Below are 18531 nucleotides of genomic sequence, written 5' to 3'. Positions count from 1 at the left end.
CACCTTTGAATCTCACATCAACCACTTTTGCAAGTCCTCTTTCTATCACCTCTGGATCATCTCCAAACAACGCTCCATTCTCTCCCTATCAGTTGCTGAAAAGCTGCTCCAGGCCTTTGTCTCCTCCAGGCTGGACTAATGCACTTCTCTTCGGGTAAGCAAGAGCCTACAAGAAGTTCCATCTTTATGCCTAAGTTCCTCATCTAGTCACTCATCATGATATTTTTAGTATATGCAAATTGCCATGATAAAAGCAGCTAACCTTGTGAAAAACATTATTAGTGTCATTCTCAAAACTTTTTTTGAATTAAAGGAAAAATATATCTTGAATATATTGCAAAACTAATACATAACAGAACAGAATAAGTTTACTGGAGAACCAGAGAGAAGCATTTCAGCGGGATTTGTTTACAGTTACAGTATTGGCCTGTAGGTGTCAGTGAAGCCCAAATCATCATGGCCTGTGAGGAGGCTACAGCAGCCAAGTCTGACTACAGATCTCCGGGTATAAGACCTAAATCAATGACATACACACGTTAAAATCCCAGCGGCTCTAAACCTATATCTCTTGACCTTCAAATTAGTTACAGCTCACACTCAGCTAAACAGCCTAGATTAACCCCTCCCTAACAGACACCTATTAAAATGGTATTATTAATATCAAAATCTAATTTCCTGACTTTGAATTGGACACATTGTGGGAATAGCATTTGCAATGAATTTATCATTGAAATGTTTTTATGTTAGTTTGTGGGAATTTACAGGTGTCAGTGTGCCTGAAATTACAGATTTTATCACATTCTTATCACGCCGTGTAATATTACATTGCCACTCAAATACTGTGAAAATGTCATCTGGTTCACCTTTAGCAATTCGTAAAAGTGCAGACAGGGCAAAAACAACGTGAGGCTCAGGGACGAAAAGGTGACTCTCCTATTGGTCCTGTCAGTCCTCATGTCAGTCCATTAAAGAGTCTGTTGACCTCTCGAAAATTGCTGTTGGACAATTTCTTTCAAACGGCCTGAAGCAATCTGCCTAGAAGAATTGGGTAAAGTCTTCCAACCACCCACAAATCTATCCATCCATCCACCCATCCATCCTTACATTCCTCTAACCATCTAAAACCCAATTTCTAAACCTGCGTTGTGAGGATGTTGGAGCCTTTCCCATGAATATTTGGGGCACCATGAAGGAACCGCTTGAAATATTGCAGATTGAACAAGCACAAACCCACCAATTCATCTGACCTACACGTCTCCCTGCCTGGACTTTATAGGTCATTGGTGGTGGTAGGAAATACACAGTTCATATTTTAGCCACGTAATAAAGATTCACAAGATTCACATGGGTTTAGATTTCTATAAAACCCAGGCAAAGGATGTGTTGATCTCATCTTAATTTTTTTTTCAACCATGTACATGTAATTTAAAGTTACCTACAACATAATCCCTTAAACCCTTGAGCACAACACGACCCCAATTATGAAGTGTGTGGATCAGGCAGCGCAGTATGAACAGAGATCCCTCTATGGCCACACATAGCAAACATCCTAATCACTGTTTCGCAGTGGCACTAATGAGCAACTCTTATCGTCCCGGAAATTAGAAGCAAGCATATCCCTCGCAGGGAATTAAACACAGGCCCAATTTACATATAGGCAAGATTTTTTACTCTGTAATGTACAGGAACAGCTTGTGACCTCCTCAGCCGGTCACCTGGTGTCACTGAAGTACATGTATGTGGTGTGAACTTGAAGTTGAGGTCATACACATCAGAGACTGCTGCTTTTTCCTCTGTGCTACTCACGCGTTTGCAGTGCCCTTCTGCCCGCAGTACTGGCCTGAGCTGTCGGTCGGGTAAATCACTTTCCTCGGATCACCGTGAAGCCAGGCTGTGGGAACAGAACAGAAATGTGCATGCAGTGTGATAAACAGTGTCATGTTTTTAACTTACCTCAGGGTAATTATATCTATCACAGAGTGATTTACGCGCCACATTAAACTCACAAAAACCCGTTGGGTTAATGAAATCACCATAGAAACGCAAGCTCACTGCTGGGAATGTAGTCTATGAACATGGGGAGACACTGCATATCTGTTCCAGTCTTTTACTTTACTTTCTGGACCTTTTCCGATTTGATGGGCCAATGCTTAAGTGCAGTGTCATAGGCAGTGAGTGAAATTTCAAACTACATCAGTGTCAAAAACTTCATGGTGCCAGACAGCCAATTACCCAGCTAAAATAATATTTTTTACTTCGGAATGCACAAATACAATTAACTTCGATGATAAAGTGACTATAAGGGAATTACAATTAGCAGTGAAACCTATGTTGGCCAATGAAATCTTCTGAAACTGTAAGTCTGATAGTTATTCATTATACTAAGTCTCAATGAATGATTAAAACCCACAATATGTTTGTTGAAATGGTGGTCAAATATTGAACCCAAATTGTTTTCTTTGACTAATAACAATTTGACAGGGTGAGGTCTGTTGGGAGAATCTCTGAGAAAACTGTGTAGATCCCGGAATGAGAGTTGGAACGTGTCACCAGTCCACATCAGCAGGGATGTCATACATGATCAGGAACTTTCTTTCTGCATTACAGTAAACATAGACAGTTCTATTGCTTAGATATACTCTGCATTAATTTATATGCTGACATTCAATTAGATTTCATCACCAATGTGACACATCCAGATTGGTGAGCAATGTTTGTCCCAATTGCACTGAAAAAGCCACAGAAAAATCACAAATGAGTCTATGCATTGTGATAATGAAAAACATTTTGTAGTAATGTAGAAATAACCCTTTGTGCAAGGCCACAACAACTGCCCTGTTTCCTGTAACAATGGCTGGTGGCGATGACGGAAGTGGGAGAGTGGGAGGGGACCCAGAAGGATTAAATCATCAATGATTTCATCCTTTTGCCTGGAGCAGATTTACTGGAGTGGGCACAGGGATGGGGGGGTAGTATGTTGAGGGCAGCGTAGACTAATTTGGGTGAGATCATCAGCGCAGTTGCCGCAGGGGATGTGAAATAACCCCATCATCTATACCACCATTAGGCTCTCCACACTCTGGTGCCTGTAGTTCCTAACACCCCCTCACCCCCTGTGGCGTGGAGCGAACTCGAAGATGAGGCTGCATCAGTGTGAGTCCGGCAGAATGGCTTTTAGTGAAGTCATGTGCCATAAAATGTGCTATGGCACTAAATACTTTAAAGGGGTCAAGCCAGCGACTGCCACATTCATCCACAGATGAATCCACTAATGTCACATCCCCACGGACCGTCTATGTTTATACAGTTCTCAGGCACAGGGGAGTTTTCAGTTCCTCCCAAAAAAAGCTTCAGGTGCCTTCTGTCTCTACCAGAAATCCAGGGAAGAGCTTCTGAAGAGTACCGGAGCTCTTCTTTTCTTCACTTATGCATGAAAAAGTCTGTGATAGTGACTTTTTACCGCGTTAAATAGATCTTCTCACGTCAGGGAAAAGTCTCTTACTATCAGAGTGACCAGTCCAGCTTTCCAGAAGCATGGGCTCCAGTACTTTACATTACAGTTTAAAGAAGGAATGCATTCTGCAATTTAGAGGTGCCTGGACCAACATTTCAAATAATAATGGAGCTGATAATGATAGCGATACTGGTAAAAATTTTTACAGGTTAAAAAACTACCTACCATGCTGTTTAACATCTCACTTGCAGCATTGATTCCTCCTAACTGGCAACTGTGGGCTGATGGGCCTGACGACTGACATTTAGGAGGCCTGAAAGCCAGCAGAGACATGGCTGCTCCACAGGGTGAGTACAGTGTATTGAGCTCTTTGAAGTGAGAAAGAGTGTTAAAGAGGCACATCATGGGTGAGGTTGTGGAGTTTATCAAATATTAATTTGGATCATCAGCCAAGCTGATGATGCTCTTCATCTCCAAAAATGCCCGCAAGAAACAGAGCAGACGTATCCTCTCTTTCTCTCACACATCTTTTTCATCTTTTATCTTCTTTAGGCGACTCCCCTTCTTGATCCCTTTGTTGTGGAAGTAGTCAAAGCAGCGCTATAGGCTATTTCAGAAAGCATTTCCAAGGAGTTAAGGTACTCTGCAATCACCACTACAACACTTCCACCCTTCTAAAAGTGAATTTTACCAGCAGGGAGGAGGTGCATACAGGTGCATGTGCAAGGTATGTATGCCCTGAAAGCCATGTTGTAAAAAAAAAAAAGTGTAGTGAAACACAGCACAGCACACAATGACACATGAAATGTGTCCTCTGCATTTAACCATCACCCTTGGTGAGCACCGGGCAGCCATGACAGGCACATGTTTGTGAATTTGCATTTTTTGACACAAAAATTGGACATGCATAATTATATCATAGCACTGGAGCTCTGATGTGCATCAATCAGCTCACTAAACGCAACCTGTTTCAAATGATGGACATAACGGGTATCAGGGGTAGGACTACAAATACATGTACAACTACAAAGTTGACTCCACTAAGAAAACTCTTAAGAGAAAAAAAAAAGAAAAAGAAAGGAAGAAACCTTTGTAAGGAGTGATATGGAGCAGGACACCATTCCAGGGTAGAGTGAGTCTGATATTGGTGTCAGTGCAGTGATTGGTTGGTGATTTTGTCAGAAAAAGAAAAAGTGCAGTATAAATATGCAGTTTGATCACACAGCACAAAGCCACAGATGTTGCATCTTTTGAGCGAGTGTGCAATTGCCATGCTTGACTGCAGGAACCAGAGCTGTTGTCCATGAAATGAATGTTCATTTCTCTACCATAAGCCATCTCCAAAGGTGCTTCAGAGAAGCATCCAACCGCCTCACAAACGCAGACCATGCGTAATTGTTTGGTATAACCAAAGAATTTCAGCACAAACTGTCAGAAACCATCTCAGTGAAGCTCATCTGCAAGCTTTTCATCCTCATCAGGATCTGGACTACGGCTGAAGAATATTAAGAAAAAATCGAAATCAAGAGTTATTTGACAAATATTGGGATTGTGATTTTTTTGCTATGTCTGTGTATTAAAAACTGTAGCATAACTGTATACTGAAATATGAACTGTGCTATACTGCGCTGTAACTGTAACACATCTGAATGGTGAGCACAAGTGGTTGTCATCGAGAAAACACTGCAGCACGGCAAACGGTGACACAACATAATGTGTCCTCTGCTTTTAACCATCACCCTTAGTCAGGATTACGTGATTACGTGCACTCACAACACCTCAAAAGTGAGGGGCGTGGTTGAAGTATGTGCGCCTTCGCACCCACCAGGCTGCTGCAAAGAGGACAGAACTTTGTTTTGCAGCCTGAACTTTATATACTCTGCTCCACGCCCCCTCGGACAGACAAATTTGGTGTGTTTGCTTGTTTCTGAACACGTTTGCACATGCATCTTCTCACAGCAACTCTGACATTAAACGGAGAGTCTGGGGTTGCAAAAATAATTGTGTTGTCACGATTATTAGAATCTTGTTTATTAATATTGCGATTTTAGTTTGATTTCGGTATATGTATTGCCCAGCCCTAGTATGGACTTAACTGTAGTTCATCGTCGTGACCGACTTGAGTGAGCAAATGCTCACAATTGATGGTGTCTGGCACGTTGGAGAGGCGTTCTGTTCACTGATGAGTCCCCAGCTTCCACTGTTTTCACAGTTTGCTGATGTCAACCTTGTGGATAGAGTGGCCCATGGTGGCGGCGGGGTTATGGTATGGGCAGGCGCATGTTATGTAGAACAAACACAAGTGCATTTTATTGATGGAATTTTGAATGCACAGATAAACTATGATGACGTCCTGAGGCTCATTGTTGTGCCATTTATCCACGACCATCACCTCATGTTGCAGCATGATAATGCACAGCCCCATGCAGCAAGAATCTGTACGCAATTCCTAGTCATGCAGTGCTTGCATGGCCAGCATACTATCACAGACATACATGTCACCCATTGAGCATGGTTGGGATGGGGTTTTCCAGTTCCTGCCAATATTCAACAACTTTGCACAGCTATTGAGGAAGAGTGGACAAACCTTCCACAGGCCACAATCAACAACATGATAAACCTGATCTATGTGACGTAGTTCTGTTGAAATGTGTGAGGCAAATGGTGGCCATACAAGATACCTACTGGTTTTCTGACCCCCCTGCCTTTTATCGTGGCCAGTTTAAGGCAGACCTGAGCAATATACATGTTGTCTAATCAGCATCTTGATATGCCACGACTGTGAGGTGGGATGTATTATCTCGGCTCACTAACACGGATTTACACAGGTTTCTCAACAATATATGAGAGTAATTGGTCTTTTGTGTATGTTTCAGATCTTTGAGTTCAGCTCATGAAAAAAGGGAGCAAAAAGAGTCGCATTTTTGTTCAGTGTAGATATGCCAATATATTGTAAAACCTGATTTATATTAGCATTCAGAGCATTTGGCATACACCGTTTGCAGAACAACTTACATACGTGCTTTGTCTGATATATGATTGCACTGCAAATCTATCTATTTTTTGCAGGAAATTAAAGAGAGGCAATGATTGTTTTTTGCTAGACAGGAGCTTATCATTCTATTGTTTCAATAGTATTATGATACATTTGTTAACATGGGTAACTAATCGTGACATTCTTGGTCACTGTGTGATTTCCAGTCCTAAGTTGCACATGAATGTATGTTCAATGCGTTTATATCACAAATGTACTTTTACATATCTTCTTCTCATTTTTGAAAGATTTGACTTTTGTAGTTTCCCTAATGTGCAAAAAAGCCTTTAGAGATCCAAAGTTATATCCAAACATATAACCGTGTTATATGTTGATCCAAAATATACTTAAAAGCCTCCTTAATAAGTTCAAAGCAGTCAAATTTCTCATGACTTACAGCAACCTCTTTAAAGAGCAGTGAAAGTGCAGTCTACCTCAACTCACCATGGTGGCCAGATTTCATGCATATCATACAGTAACAAGAAGGAGAACATTTCTGTGCTACTGCATACATTTCATACGCTCGCTAGTTTTCAGCACGGCCCTGCTGGCACAGAACATCAACAGAATGGTGCCTCCTATGATCAAAGGCTCTTGAGCTGCACTTCTTTTCCACAGAGAGTTGTCCTCATCATGCTGTGCTTCTTTAGAAATTCTAATTCCAAAGCACAACCATAAAGCACAATCACAAAATGAATGTATTGTTCATAGTCACAGACACGTTCCTCTGCATTTGATGAAGATTTCAATTTCATTGTTTTTTTTTATGGTTGAGGGGCTACTTTTAGCAAAGATGAATTCACAGTGATGAAACAACAGCACAAGTCCTCCTTTCCACTGAAGGCCATTTTAATAGAGAGCTTCTGAATACCCGACAAACTGATTAGAATCTCAGCAAGATATTTCCCTGGAGAATGAGAGTTATGAAATTGTCGGCTGAAATGAACAGTGATTGTGTCCACTCACCCACTGATCCCAGTGCAATGTAGCCGAAGATGACGACGATGAAGAGCACACAGCACAGCACGTCGGTGCAGCTTCTGAAAAGAGCAGAGAAGAAAATAGGCTTTACAAACTGTCTGGACAATTAGAACCGTCCACCTCTCACACAAATGAATATGCAGGCAATCTAGGCTTCCGCTGTCACCGTTCTCTGTAAAATAAGGATCTCGGAGATAATAAACAGGTAATGACGTGGTAGGGGTGGTACTTTGCACTCCTGCACTCTGCGGCGTGCTCCTTTAAATCCAGTGAACCAGCAAGGTCACTTCAAACACAAACACAAGGGCTCCTGGGGCTCAAGCCACTGATGCAAATCCTTGACAAGGGCTTCAAGCCTGCCACCCTCACCCCAGCAAGACGAGAGGGAAAGTCAAGACTGGGAGAATTTGTGATGTGAGCGGAGCCACTCGGGGAGCTCGCTCTTTCTGGAGGCGGAATTAACAGTCTGTCAGAGCACCAAGTGCTACGGTGTGCTTCATATTTAAAACAAGCAGCCTGCTTCTACTGATTCTGACTCTACGTGTTAAAGTGTGAGGGTGGAAGCCGGCGCCTCTCTCTGATCCTCCCACTTCACTTGTCATTAGAAAGGTCCCCTCGCCGTTCTGTGAGACTGTGAGACACACAACAGTCTTTTCCACAAACGACAGCACAAAATACATTATTACTGTACATTATTACTGTGCGTGTGTAAGTGTTAGATTCTGAAATACTTTTTTAACAAGCGGGTTTTCAACTGCTGCTTAAAGGTGTAGGTAGTCTCGGCTAGTCGAATGGAGGAGGGCAAGTTGTCCCACCAACCAGGGACAACAACGGAGAACAGAGTTGATTGGAATCGGAGGCCCCGTGAAGAGGGAATTTTCAGTCTCATTTAATTTGCTGATCTGAGAGGGCGTGCAGGAGTGTAGCTGGCTAGTAGTGTATTGATATAATTGATGCACTTCCATTTACAGCCCTGTAGGCAGCATCAAGGATTTGAACTCAATGCGAGCAGCTACCGGGAGCCAGTGGAGAGAGGTGAGAAGAGGCGTGACGTGTTTTGCTGATTGAAGATGAGACGGGCTGCCATATTTTGGATCATCTGGAGTGGTTTTATGGTGACTGCAGAGGCTCCAGCCAGGAGAGAGTTACAATAGTCAAGTTTAGAGATGACCATTGCCTGGACGAGGAGCTGCGTACCCTGTTGTGGGGCAGTGGTGGCCTAGCGGTTAAGGAAGCGGCCCCGTAATCAGAAGGTTGCCGGTTCGAATCCCGAGCCGCCAAGGTGCCACTGAGGTGTCACTGAGCAAAGCACCGTCCCCACACACTGCTCCCCGGGCGCTTGTCATGGCTGCCCACTGCTCATGGCTGCCCACTGGGTTAAATGCAGAGGACAAATTTCACTGTGTGCACCGTGTGCTGTGCTGCTGTGTATCACATGTGACAATCACTTCACTTTATTAGAGATTGGGACTGAGGAGGGAGGCCGGAGGTGTGACAATTAGATTATCCCACAGTATACATTTTAATATTTATCCATGAATAAATAGAAACTTGGCTTGAATGATGAAATAGTTAGAATCGAACAGGCAGCCACTTGTCAGATGATAATAAGACTGACTAATCAAGAGATGGTATGTGTTATATTATTATTATATTATTATTATTCCCACAAAGCCTCTCAAAATACCAGGTCAGAACAAATAGCAGAATAATTAAATTCATTGCATTCTACAAATTTCTGTTAATGTTAAAACATTTACCATTTTTTTCTCTGCACTGAACAGCACTGTTTTTCAGTACTTCAGGCCTTGCAGTAGGACACTGAATGTACAATTCTGTTGACAAGTTGATTTTTTTTTCATGTGACCTTGGAAAAAACATTCCATTCAGACACACAGAATTAAAATTCATGCTCTACTTTACAGGCAAGTTTGATATATTCATGCATGCGCACATCTCAGACACTTTTAGAACCTGAAAACATTGTGAAACACGCAGTATGCAGTAATAAATAACAAATCGCACTCAACAAAATAAAGTGCAAATGCATTTGTAAATTGAAAAAGGGAGTGATTTAAATATAATCTCTAATTTATTAAATAAGGCTGTGCCTTTAAAGTGCATGTAATTATTTAGCTCTAAATAACATCTTCAAACAACAAAGAACCGCTGCTCCCTTTTCAATGAACGACGTTCCCACTGTTCCGCCATCCCCTGCGTCTCCTGCAGGCTGTCTCGCTGCCCAGATGGTCGAGTTCTGCATTTCAAGCCATCAGGCAGCGGTGTGGAGATTCTAAGAGACAAAATATGCTTCCTCTTGCACAAATAGACCATTCAGCCTGTTCCTCTCGCGAATGTGGTTCCGAAGGGAGATGCCGATTCACGTCCAGTTCTGGTGTTACAACAAGCACGTGCATGTGTAGAATTTCAGAATACTGACACCATTTCACGATTCACCCTGATAACAGGCACTTTCTAAGATTTGCTTTCGAGGGGTTTATGTACGAATATGATGTCCTGCCCTTTGGCAATAAGGTATCCTCTGAGGTAGGATGGTGCTACTCCATGTTTGGCTTTGTAGGCCAGCCTCAGTATTTTGAATCTTTTTTGCAGGCATCTACTGGGAGCCAGTGGAGGAAGTGTAGCAGAGGGGTGGTGTGAGAGAATTTGGGAAGGTTGAAGACCAGTCATGGTGCTGCATTTTGTATTAGTTGTAGAGGCCGGATGGCAGTCAGAGGTAGAGCAGCTAGAAAGGATTTACAGTAATCCAGTCGTGAGTTTACTAGGGACTGAACAAGTATCTGGGTGGCCTGTGTTGACAGATAAGGGCAGAACTGTCTGATATTGTGGAGAAGGAAACTACATGAGTGAGAAAGATTGGTGAGTCAAGACGGAGAGTTGGTAGTCTATAGTTACTCCAAGGTTGCGTGCAGTTGTAGAAGAAGATATCTGAGAGTTGTTCAAGTAGATAACAAGATCGTTATGTGGTGAATAATGGAATAAATATTAGATCTGTTTTGGTGTGATTGACTTTTAGATGATATGCTGTCATCTAAGATACAGTTAGACATGCAAAGATTTTGGAAGCAGCATGTACATCTGAGGGAGGAAAAGAGAAGATGAGTTGTGTGTTTTCAGCATAGTGAAAGTGAAGTGCTTGAGATACACTGCAGCACAGCACACGGTGCACACAACAAAATATGTCATCTGCTTTTAACCATAACCCTTAGAGAGCAGTGGACAGCCATGAAAGTTACCCGGGGAGCAGTGTGTGGGACTGTACTTTGCTCAATGGCACCTTGGCGGTTCGGGATTCGAACCCACAACCTTCTTATTATGAGTCCGCTTCCATACCCGCTAGGCCACCACCTCCAAGGCCACCACTGCACTATGGGTTATCCTATCCATGGTAGGACAACCCACGTGAGGAAATGAACTCGCCAAGTGATCTTGTATAGAGGGAGAAAAGGAGAAGACCATGTACTGAACCCTGAGGGATACCAGTTGAAAGTCTGTGTGAAGCAGATGTGGATCCTTTCAAAGTCAGACCGCTCATCAAGGTAGGAATCCATTTCAATGCTGAGCCAAGTCTCTTCAAGGAGAGTCTTGTGGTTAACTGTCAGGAGAGATTGTTTGGAGTATTGTGGAGGGGATTGGATCCAGTGGACAGGTGGTTGGATTCCCTGCAGATGTGATCTGGTTGATTTCATCTGATGTGAATTTTGAAAATTGTTCTATGGCAGTCGGCGATTCTGCAGCAGGTCCGAGTCAAGCTGTATTTCCGAGTCAAGCTGTATGCGTGAGAGACAGTGGTGTGAAGGACCAATTCCGAGATAGTAAGAGGCCAGTACCACCACCTTGCCCAGTTTTCCTAGGAGCGTGGGAGAAACTATAGGCAGAAGAGAGAGCTTGGGCGCTTGGCTTGTGAAAAGTTAAGTGGCAGCGGCAGAGACCGCAGTCTCCCATAGTGACATGCCGCTGATAGTGACAATTGCCACCGAGCATGACTGTACCGTGTTCGTGGTCAGCAGCAGGGACTTGTCAAAGTCCAGTGTCTTTGGAAATGTATCTGGTACCGGGTGTTGCCTTTTATTCATTTTGGCTTGTGATGCATGGCAACTGTGTTGGTCCGAGACAAATCCGCAGCTTCACTCTGAGCTGCGGAGTGCAAAAGAACACACACCAACCAACACATCCCTTCTTACCTTTATCTCCTCCTGCATACTCACATGGGTGCCACACCTGGAGACCCACAATTTCCCACAATCCCACAACTTAAATCAACAGGTTCAACTCATAACAAGGGAGTAGCAGTGAATCCAAAGCAAGTCATCAGTCACAAACGCAAACAACATCCCAGAAGCAGTGCATTCTGACCCAGAACTCTCCTCTCGTTCCCTCGCTCTCACCAGAGTGCCTATCCAGTGTTAAAGGGGAGTGGCTAAAGTCACATGTGATGACCATTACAGTGAGTTACATTAACATTGAGTTTGCAAAAACAGATTCATTGGTCCACTGTGACCAATGAATCTGTGTTTGGTAATTTCATTGATCTAATACCACAATGTGTTGGCGGCAGGAAGCTAGTTGGCTTATAAAAATCCATCAAGTGGATGATATTCAGACTAATGATAAAACTTCATCTTAATTAATTAGCATTATTTGATTATGCATAATTTCTGTGCAGTTTAGTTTCTGGTAGTTAAGTAAGATCCTGTGAACCTTAGTGAGCGGTTTACATACATTGGTGGAGCAGGTAGGATGGTGTCATGCTTACTCAAGCCTGGACTGGTGTGGAAAACCAGCAGTCAGCAGCATTCATGAAGCAGGTCAGGCCTGTCAGACCTGGTATATAACAGCGCTCCTGGGATGCCAGTATGAGAGCCTGGTAGATCTGCAGTAGACTAGAGGCGCGTTATTGACTGCTTTTTGGTTACTGATTCTCTTGCAGCACAATGTGTGGTTAAATAAATCACAAGTCAGAAGTGTCTATGTGCATGCTGGTCACCAGGTAGCACCACTGTGCAACCACCAGAGCAAGCCCAGTAAGGAAAAGAGTTGCATCAAATAGCTTCCATTTCTTACTAAAAGTAAGGCTAATTAAACATGTACATGACTGGCACGTCTAAAAAAGGCTGTTAATACAAAGCTTAAATATGAAATAATTATAATATACAAAGTAAGGAAGTTGTAAACAAGGTCTCCAAATCGTACCATATAATTCTGCATATTAAATGTTCTGTGAATTATCATTTACAATTTTTGTAAATGTTGGAAATGTGACGAATGCAACTTGAATCAGCTAAAATGCACCTTGAATCAGTGTAAATGTGTGTGGAATAAAACCGTTTGAGATTAATCACTTTGCACAAAACCACTTTGCACAAAACCACTTTGCACAAAATGACTCTGCGCTTTTTACCTTACTGCTCTTTTTTTTATGGCTCTTTTTTTCTTTTCTTTAAACATTGTAAAAAAACTGTAACTCATTTGCACACCTTCACCCTACCAGTTACACATATTTTATGTTAAAGACGTAAAAGTGTAATATTTGGTTATGTTTGCAATATTTGCATATTGGTTCATTGTTTACTTGCAACAATTGCAATACTGTGGTCTGTAGCAGTCGCAAAAAGCATTTCACTGCACATCATACCGTGTATGACTGTGTATGTGACAAATAAAATTTGAATTTGATTTGAATTTGAAAAGGAGTTTTTACATTTTTATAGTGAAAAACAAAGCTGTGATCTACCACCCTGGTCTACTAGAAAGTGCGCTACTGTTCATTCACAGCAGAATAGTACAGAACTGTCTGCTGGGTCGCCTTCAAGAATTGTATTGGTTTAAATAGAACTTTTGTCATAAAATGCTATTTTAGTTGCAGTTTCTTTAATACAATGGAAATAATAAATATTTATATATGAGGTGACATTTTTTAGTAGTAATTTGTCTGCAGCTCATTCTGTTAAGTAAATTGAAAACTGTACTCTGAACTTAAAATTGTGAATGTGAATTCATTATTATGGCCCCAAAACTTCAACCATTGTCTGACAAGAGTACAGGGTTACAAACTGTTTACCCGTTTACAATAAGACCCTAAACACTACATGGTCTTCATGTTGCAGTCAGAGTAACACCTTTATTGCCACATTCCTATAAATAGATAAGAAAGGCCAGGCAGGGATTTTGGAATGCACACTGGAGGCACTAAGCCGATTAAAGCTCATTATAAAAGCCAGCCAGGCAGACAGGTCGAGGCTTTCCTCCTAGTCTGCAGCTCGAACCCACAAATCCAACTAATCAAACCCCTGGACAAATCTGTTCTCTTTTCATAAATCCGTTCAGCTCAATTTCATCCATGCTCTGAAGTGAGTTATCCGGCATATGCCAATCATATTTAAATGCTTTAGAAATAAGTTAATAATATGTCTGACAGTTTTCACTAAAAGCAATAATGCACATTTGACTGGCCACATCAGGCAGAAAACAGGAAGAAATGTCTGCTGTATATGGTTACACTACACTACAATACACAATCGCTCAGGTTGGAGTCAAGCACAAACCAGAAGCACAGCAGCAGCCTTTAACAAAAGTCTTGAATAATGGAAGAGGCATGCACTCAGTGCCCTGTTCCTCATGCACATTTTACTCAATGCCCCCAGCCTCCCTATACCCACACACCATCAAGTGCCCTACACAGACAGATGTGTATTGATTTATTTTTCTTTCTCTTTGCTGCTAGCAACTGGTTAATGTGCATGTACAGGCAGGACAATCTGCAGCAATGCATTATGCCATGGGCCAACACATATCACATACAGTTTTATTACAATTTACAACACAGCAATCATTTTTTATATAAAATTTCACTGTCACACACAAAATCTAATGTTGAATCATATTGGAATGATATAATTTCAAAGGTTCGCAGGCCCTGCCCTTGCATAAAACTATTACTGAAGGACTAGGCAGACTCCAGCACCCTGACACTACAGCACATGGGAGCTAAAGAGTGAATCTCAGCTGCGCTGACCCAACAGAAACTCAAACTCGCCAAGGGCACACACATTCACACACATCCCAGCCCATGTGCATCAATGCTATAACATACACTGTAATATCTGTACTGTAATACAATACTAAAAGTGAAAGTGAAGTGATGACAGGCGCCATGACAACCATGACAGGCGCCTGGGGAGCAGTGTGTGGGGACGGTACTTTACTCAATGGCACCTTGGCAGCTCGGGATTTGAACTGGCAACCTTGTAATTACGGCGCTGCTTCCACCACTGCCTAAATGAACACATTTCCTCTTCGGAAAGGCAGATTACAAAAATTATAATAATTAATTTAGGTGGCCTCAAAAATCTTTCTAGTGTTCCCCCTCTCTCCATCTTCCTCAGGCTTCGCCCTCTCACCCGCTCCTCTTCCCATTCTCATCTTTTATTTTTCATCTCCTCCGCTCCTTCCCCAGTGGGCTGCCATGTGCTGCGAATCTCGTACGGTGTGTGGTAGACAACTGAGGTTTAGCTTCGGCCAGGCAGCAGTTAAAAAATGAAGAAACAAACAAACAAATAGATAGATGGATGGATAGATAAATACAGGAACCATCTATCGCCAGACCATGACATGACAACAATGGTGACAACCCCTCCAGGCAAGTTTCACCATGCTGTGCAAGAACTCATTTACTCATTTACATTTACAGCATTTAAAAGGCGCCCTTATCCAGAGCGACTTACAATCAGTAGTTACAGGGACAGTCCCCCCCTGGAGACACTCAGGGTTAAGTGTCTTGCTCAGGGACACAATGGTAGTAAGTGGGATTTGAACCTGGGTCTTCTGGTTCATAGACGAGTGTGTTACCCACTGGGCATCTACCACCTCTTTTGCCAGGATGTGACTGAATCATCCATTTGTTATTACCAGGGAATTGGGTTTGCACTTTTATATGCATTTTTTCAAAACAGGCAGCATATGTATGAATGTTCACATGGTCAACATTCGGTGGTGCAGTACAAATTTGACCTCACCAGTTGAATTGTTAAAAGCCTCATCTGCTCTGATGGGAAGAGTTGATTAAAGAAATGTTCAGGTTTTATTTCTGAGAAACAAATGATGGCTCTTGAAAGGAACAACTGTCTTTTGATCTGCCAATACAAAAAGAAATCATGGGGAATGAAAATGCATATGTTCCATGAATCTCAATGTCTACGCATCCTGGCTACCCCATGCAACTTAATGAAAATTTCACATAGCTTTGAAGATAAAAACATGCCACTGATGTTTTTTCTTCCAATTAAAAAGAAATTGCAACGTGCAATCATCTGAAGACAGAACTGTTTGGAAATGAGACTCGTTTTTCAATGAAAATCCTCTTTTAAGCCCGCAGATGCTACAGACATTGCGGCAGCGTGAGGAAGGATGGTTTGAGTGGCTGTTAATGTGCATGATGCCACTCCTGACAAAACCTCCTGGAAACAATGTTGGGCATCAGCCCAGAGTGAAAATGACTCAGAGCATGCAGAGAGGTGATGGGTGGATGGGTATAAAAGGTTCACAATTTATGATTGTTCTTTTAGCAGAGATGAGCCCATGCAGGGCAATTTTTTGAACTGTATACACAGAAGTAACATTGTTTCTTGAGCCCAAGCCTTATTACGTGATTTTGTAGAGTTAGTGATGAGGACGAGCAACTCAGGACCTAGCTGCTGGAAATGGTTATACTCACATTATCATTTGAATTCTAATATTGCCACTTCTGTGCTGTGATTTCCTACACTGCATCCTGCTGATTGCATTTGTGCATACTGTTCCACCCAATTTGCCTCGCAACCTAACTGGCTGGTCAATGATGTTGCTTAGCAACAATTTGCATACGACTTCAGATCGTAAATGGAACCGAGAATTTATGTCTTTATTGTCATAACAATGACTGAATCACTCATAAAAATTGTCAGCCATACAGACCAGCCAAAGCATTACAGCCACTGCAAACCACTTACAGTTGAAAAAATAGCACTGTGATGACCCCTGTCATGGAGCGGCGAGTGAACGAGCTTCATATGCTTATGAACACATCGTTGGAAGTTTACATGTAAGCAGAGGGCCTGAAGGGCTGGCATGCTAGAGGACTGGTTCTGAGCAACTCAGGTCTTATATGGAGGTTAGTATTTAACGTCTACAAGAAAGAGCTACTGAAGAACAAAAAGCATGCCGAAAACCTTAATGATGGTAAAAAAAAAAGTAGTATTTTCATCCACGGTGACATGCTGAAGCTAATTCTTCTCGAGAGGCGTACAGTAACTAAAGAACTGAAAGAGTCTGGCGCATTAGAGATGATTTTATATCTCTCCTGCCTGACAGCTCTTTGGTGTTTGAAAAGAACTCTGGAGCAAACTTCTCACTTGCAAAAAGCACTGTTGCTGACAACGTAAGTAAAAAGTAGGAAATTTAATAAGAAAATTCTCTGAGCCCTGACAACTGAATCCGGTCCAGACAATAGATGCGCCACCTTCTTCACTCCCATCTTCCTCCTCTTCCCTACTCCTTGTCCTTGGGAAAGTCGGGATGGATGCCGATCCCGCATAAGCGCACGGCGCTGCGTGTGCATGATCTATAATTACATCTGCAGATATCAGGGGGCGATCTTCCCCCCATTTCACTCTTCCCACTTCAAGGGAATCTGCGCGGGAGAATTTTAAAATGGCCCCAGCGTTCCAGGTCCTTTCATCTTATTACAAGCTCAGGTGGAGCAGCCGACGTTGGCTTTTTTACACCGTGCATTGTCGCCCCCCGTTTAATTATCCTGTACAACGTCAGTACATTCTGCCTCTTGTTGCTGCGTGATATGCAGCAGTGGGACCATCGATAGCCGTTTTCTTTTCGGGTCTCAACGCGCCTCTCCCACCGTCCCTTCTTAGCCCCGGAGCCAACGGCCAATTAGGAATGCGCATGCTCCCCTCATTCCTTATTTAACGGCGCGCCGCCGCTCTAACTGGGTTACCGGGCCTCCATTTGCTGGCTGACCTGTTTTCGGAGGTTTTCGCCGGTCGGGACGCTCCAGTCACCCCGGTGACTAATCACCACTGATTTCTGCCCTCCTTTCCTTGACAGGTGTACAGTGCCAGGCTTTTAGCGGTGCCCGCTGTGTCATCTTTACCCCGCTGTGCTGGATATAGTGTGATTTCCCATCCTTGGCAGGAGGCAAGAGAAATGGATTCGCGTAGCTTTCCAACACTTTTAATAACATGAGTGATGTTTTCCTTTCCTCCCTCGAGACTTATGCTGTCCTCCCATGAGCCAAGGAGAGACAAGGCCACTGACACGCCGAAGCGATGCGCAGGGCACAGTGATTTGTGAATGTGATTTTTAGGGTTAAATGAGATCGGCGGATCGGTAACTGCTTTTTCGGCAGAGACACAGCTGCTGTGTCCTGCACCACAGTAGTTACAGGGACAGTCCCCCTGGAGCAACTTAGGGTTAAGTGTCTTGCTCAGGGACACAATGGTAATCTTGCTCAGGGACACAATGGTAGTAAGTGGGATTTGAACCTGGGTCTTCTGTTTCACAGACGAGTGTGTTACCCACTAGGCTATTAATGTGTCTGTGTCTGTGCTTCCAGACGTATTAGTAGGTTTCTGTACCTGTTGTGAACTGGTCCTCTGAATGCCGGATCAAACTTCCGTGGTTCACCTGAAAAAAGAAAAAAAAAAATCTTACATTACTAATCAGCTTCGAAACAGCACAGTGATGTACACTGTAATGTAAAATACATACTAGCCCTTTCTGGTGACCTATTTCATGAAATCAATTATTTTAGCAATCATTCATGTTCTTTAAATTTGTTTTATAGGACCATTAAAGTGCAATATATTAAGTGAAAGTGAAGTGATACACAGCAGCACAGCACACGGTGACGCTTCTGATTACGGGGCCGCTTCCTTAACCGCTAGGCCACCACTGCCACCACTGTCCTCTTGCTTTTAACCATCACCCTTGGTGAGCATTGGGCAGCCATGACAGGTGTGTGGGGATGGTGCTCAGTGGCACCTCTGTT

At 42.8% G+C, this 18531-nt stretch overlaps 1 protein-coding gene across 2 annotated transcripts in view; it reads right to left on the bottom strand.

The window, feature by feature from the left end:
• Positions 1 to 18531, bottom strand: part of slc44a5a (solute carrier family 44 member 5a) — a 55151-nt gene that overhangs the window by 12170 nt on the left and 24450 nt on the right. For both annotated transcript variants that reach the window (XM_028975481.1, XM_028975482.1), the window contains 3 exons: positions 18119 to 18167; positions 7455 to 7528; positions 1807 to 1891 (listed from right to left, as the gene is read on the bottom strand). In XM_028975481.1, the coding sequence (XP_028831314.1) occupies positions 1807 to 1891; positions 7455 to 7528; positions 18119 to 18167 (208 nt within the window). The remainder of the gene's footprint in view (positions 1 to 1806; positions 1892 to 7454; positions 7529 to 18118; positions 18168 to 18531) is intronic.

The sequence above is a fragment of the Denticeps clupeoides genome, chromosome 4 (assembly GCF_900700375.1).
Source record: "Denticeps clupeoides chromosome 4, fDenClu1.1, whole genome shotgun sequence".
Lineage (NCBI taxonomy): Eukaryota > Metazoa > Chordata > Actinopteri > Clupeiformes > Denticipitidae > Denticeps > Denticeps clupeoides.
The sequence above is the reverse complement of the archived record's forward strand: the minus strand, read 5'-3'. Positions and strand labels throughout refer to the sequence as shown.